The sequence below is a fragment of the Leptinotarsa decemlineata genome, unplaced genomic scaffold (assembly GCF_025532065.1).
Source record: "Leptinotarsa decemlineata unplaced genomic scaffold, Ldec_3_MD MMD2_P_RNA_scaffold_5, whole genome shotgun sequence".
In the NCBI taxonomy this organism is placed as follows: Eukaryota; Metazoa; Arthropoda; class Insecta; order Coleoptera; family Chrysomelidae; genus Leptinotarsa; species Leptinotarsa decemlineata.
Window position 1 is genome coordinate 20,182,074 of NW_027412532.1, and position 2,781 is coordinate 20,184,854.

General features: G+C 42.1%; 1 protein-coding gene across 1 annotated transcript; it reads right to left on the minus strand.

The window, feature by feature from the left end:
• Window positions 1-957: 957 nt before the first annotated feature.
• Window positions 958-2,781, minus strand: LOC141480002 (uncharacterized). The gene is made up of 2 exons (XM_074169680.1): window positions 2,574-2,781; window positions 958-2,508 (listed from the first exon to the last, which is right to left on the minus strand). Exon 2 carries the CDS (start codon window positions 2,505-2,507, stop codon window positions 1,800-1,802), a length of 708 nt encoding a protein of 235 aa, XP_074025781.1. The 5' UTR covers window position 2,508; window positions 2,574-2,781; the 3' UTR covers window positions 958-1,799.

Sequence of the window (2,781 nt, forward strand, 5' to 3'; positions counted from 1 at the left end):
ATAATGATGAATACTTTCACATACATATATTTCGTTTGAGATTATAATGTTAACATAATGTTAACAATGGTATGAATCTGTTTCTGTTTGAAAGTATAATGGTAGCTCTGAAAAGAGCTATTTTTTTATTGTTTCAGTCTTTAATTGTAGCCCTGAAAAGGGCTGTTATTTTTTATTAATCCATGCAATGATATGGACTAACGCTCCTCATCTTCAGAAACAATAATTATGGTATCGTCATCTGAATCAGATGATATACTAATGATATCATCCTCATAGTAGTCATCTGAATCAGATGATATACTCATGATGTCGTCGTCGTCATAATCATCTGAATCAGATGATATACTAATCACATCATCCGCATTATTATCGTCAACAGCATCTATGTCGTCCTGAATACCTTGTTCCACTCGTTCTGCGAAATCATCAGGAAGATCATAGATTCGCTGCAGAAATTGAGCGAAGGTTGTACTCAAATGATCAGACGTTGAATCTATTTCATGTACTTGGATGGGTCCTGTACTCGACATTGTGGAAGAATGATATAGAACTGGGATTGTTGCTATATTTATATTGGAAGAAATGAAATGGAGGGGGTGAAATGTAGAACAGTGTTTGAGATTCGAAAACATCAAGAATGAAACTCTGAGCGATTATTAGGAGAAATTCTTAGTGATTATTATGGAAAAAAAAACTAATAAGAGGGGGAGGAAGGGAGAGGAAGGGAGGAAGACACTGCCCCAGCCTCGCAGTGCCTCGTGTACACCAACCAAAAAGTGTGTACTCCGTGGAAGGAAAGGAAAGGAAATGATGGACGAGTAGATGATTATATGTCATCATCGGAATTGAGGACATCATCATCGATCAGGATTGGGGATGGCGGAGGACTATCCTCGATGAGGATAGGGAATGGTGGAGGACGTCTAACGTCAAGCTCGTCATCAGCATCATCGCCAGAGTCGTCGTCGTCATCATCGTCGTCGTCGCTGCTCATTGGGACAATGTCATCATAAGCAGGGTCCCACCATCCGTCAGGATCTGGATATTCCGAATCGTCCAAGTGTCCTTCGTCACTGCCAGTGACATGTTGAACTTGCATCCTGATGTCGTGATCCTGGTATTCATATGGCGGACTGTGGGGTTCCGTGGTGGAAGAGACTACCTGTACCTGGCTGTTATCCCAGTAATTGAAGTTGTACCCCTGATCCGGGCAGCTATAGGGTTCGGAGGTTGAATCGGGTTCCATCTCGATGCTAGCTGATCAACTGAATGTTTCATCAGATGATTTCTACTTTTATACTTTCGAGAGGGAGTGGGAGAGGAGTGGGACATTGAGTAGGGGTAAATTGCAGTGAGACATAAGACATATTCAATGAGTAGGGGTAAATTGCAAAGTGACATAAGACATATTCAATGAAAGAGATACTTGAATGGATAAAATACAAATGAAATATACTTGTCGATTTCACTATGAAACATGTCTATTTTTTTATTTTTTAAATTTTCTTCACATGGAATTATTTACAAGTGATTAGAGAACACAAAAATTGATGTGAGGTATTTGTCTAGAAGAACTTGGAATTGAAATAAAAAAATAATAATAATAATAAGAGGAAGTGAAGAAAAATGCTCCAACCATCGCATTGTTCAATGTGTACCAAACCAAAAAACAGTGTACACCCTTTATTTCACTTCCTTTTCCTTTATTCAATATAAACTTAACAAATATAAACTTAAAACTACCATAATTAAATATTCCTAACTAACCTAAAACTAATCTTATATTTATACTTAATCTACAAAAAAGGGTCCATAGCTGTCCATAACCTTTTGTGTAGCTCTATCGAAGAGGTTGCCGCTTCACACCTTTCCTCCAGAGATGCAATGTCACGATCTAGTTCGGCCATTTCTTTCTCTATTTCCCTACGTCGCTTAACCTTTTCACCCTTTAGGCGGTTCATGTTAGTCAACGCGGCCTCACTAGATCGGGCAGCATGTTCTATTTCTTTGCATCTCTGTAGAAAAGTATTCATCTTTTCACTCACCTCTCCGATAGGCTGTCGCACTTGTGGCACCAACACCTCAGGATCCGCCGGTGTCGCTGGCAGCGGTGGTAGTCGCGTCACCAACGGCGACAATATCACCAACTCCGGAGAAGGACTCCTCGGAATTTCCACTGCTGCTGGTGCTGCTGCTGGTATGGAGGCCCTCTTACGAGAGGTCGAAAAACTACCTGCATAAGGATTAGTCCTATTGCAAGTAGCTCGGTACTTTGAAATAGGACCAACCCTTGCTGCAGGTCGTTGGCAAACCTTCTTCACAGCCCTGACTTCCTCCTCCTCCTCGAATAAGTCAGGGCTAGAAGATCTACACCTAACTCGCGAACGCGAAGTGGTTGCCTGGTCACCCGTCACCGCTCTCGAAGATGCTGCCTCCTCCTGGTCAGCGGACACCGGCAGAATAGACGCCACAGCATTATTCACCTCCTGTGTATTGGTTGCCATTCTGAAAAAGAAGAAATAATACAAAGTTAGTTGATATAAAAAAAATAACATTCTTAATTTACTTACTCAAATGTCAAGTTAGTCGTCGGAAGCTACTGCCTTGAAGTGGAGTGGACTGCTCTCGATGAGATGACTTCTCGAACTGAATGTTGTGTAGTGCTCTCCGGAGGGTATCGACTTCGATGCGTGAGTGGTGGGAAAATGGTGGGAGCGCACATGCGCGTTGAGGGTAGGGGTGTACATGCGCAAATGTTGGGAGTCGGGGGGGGCGGGG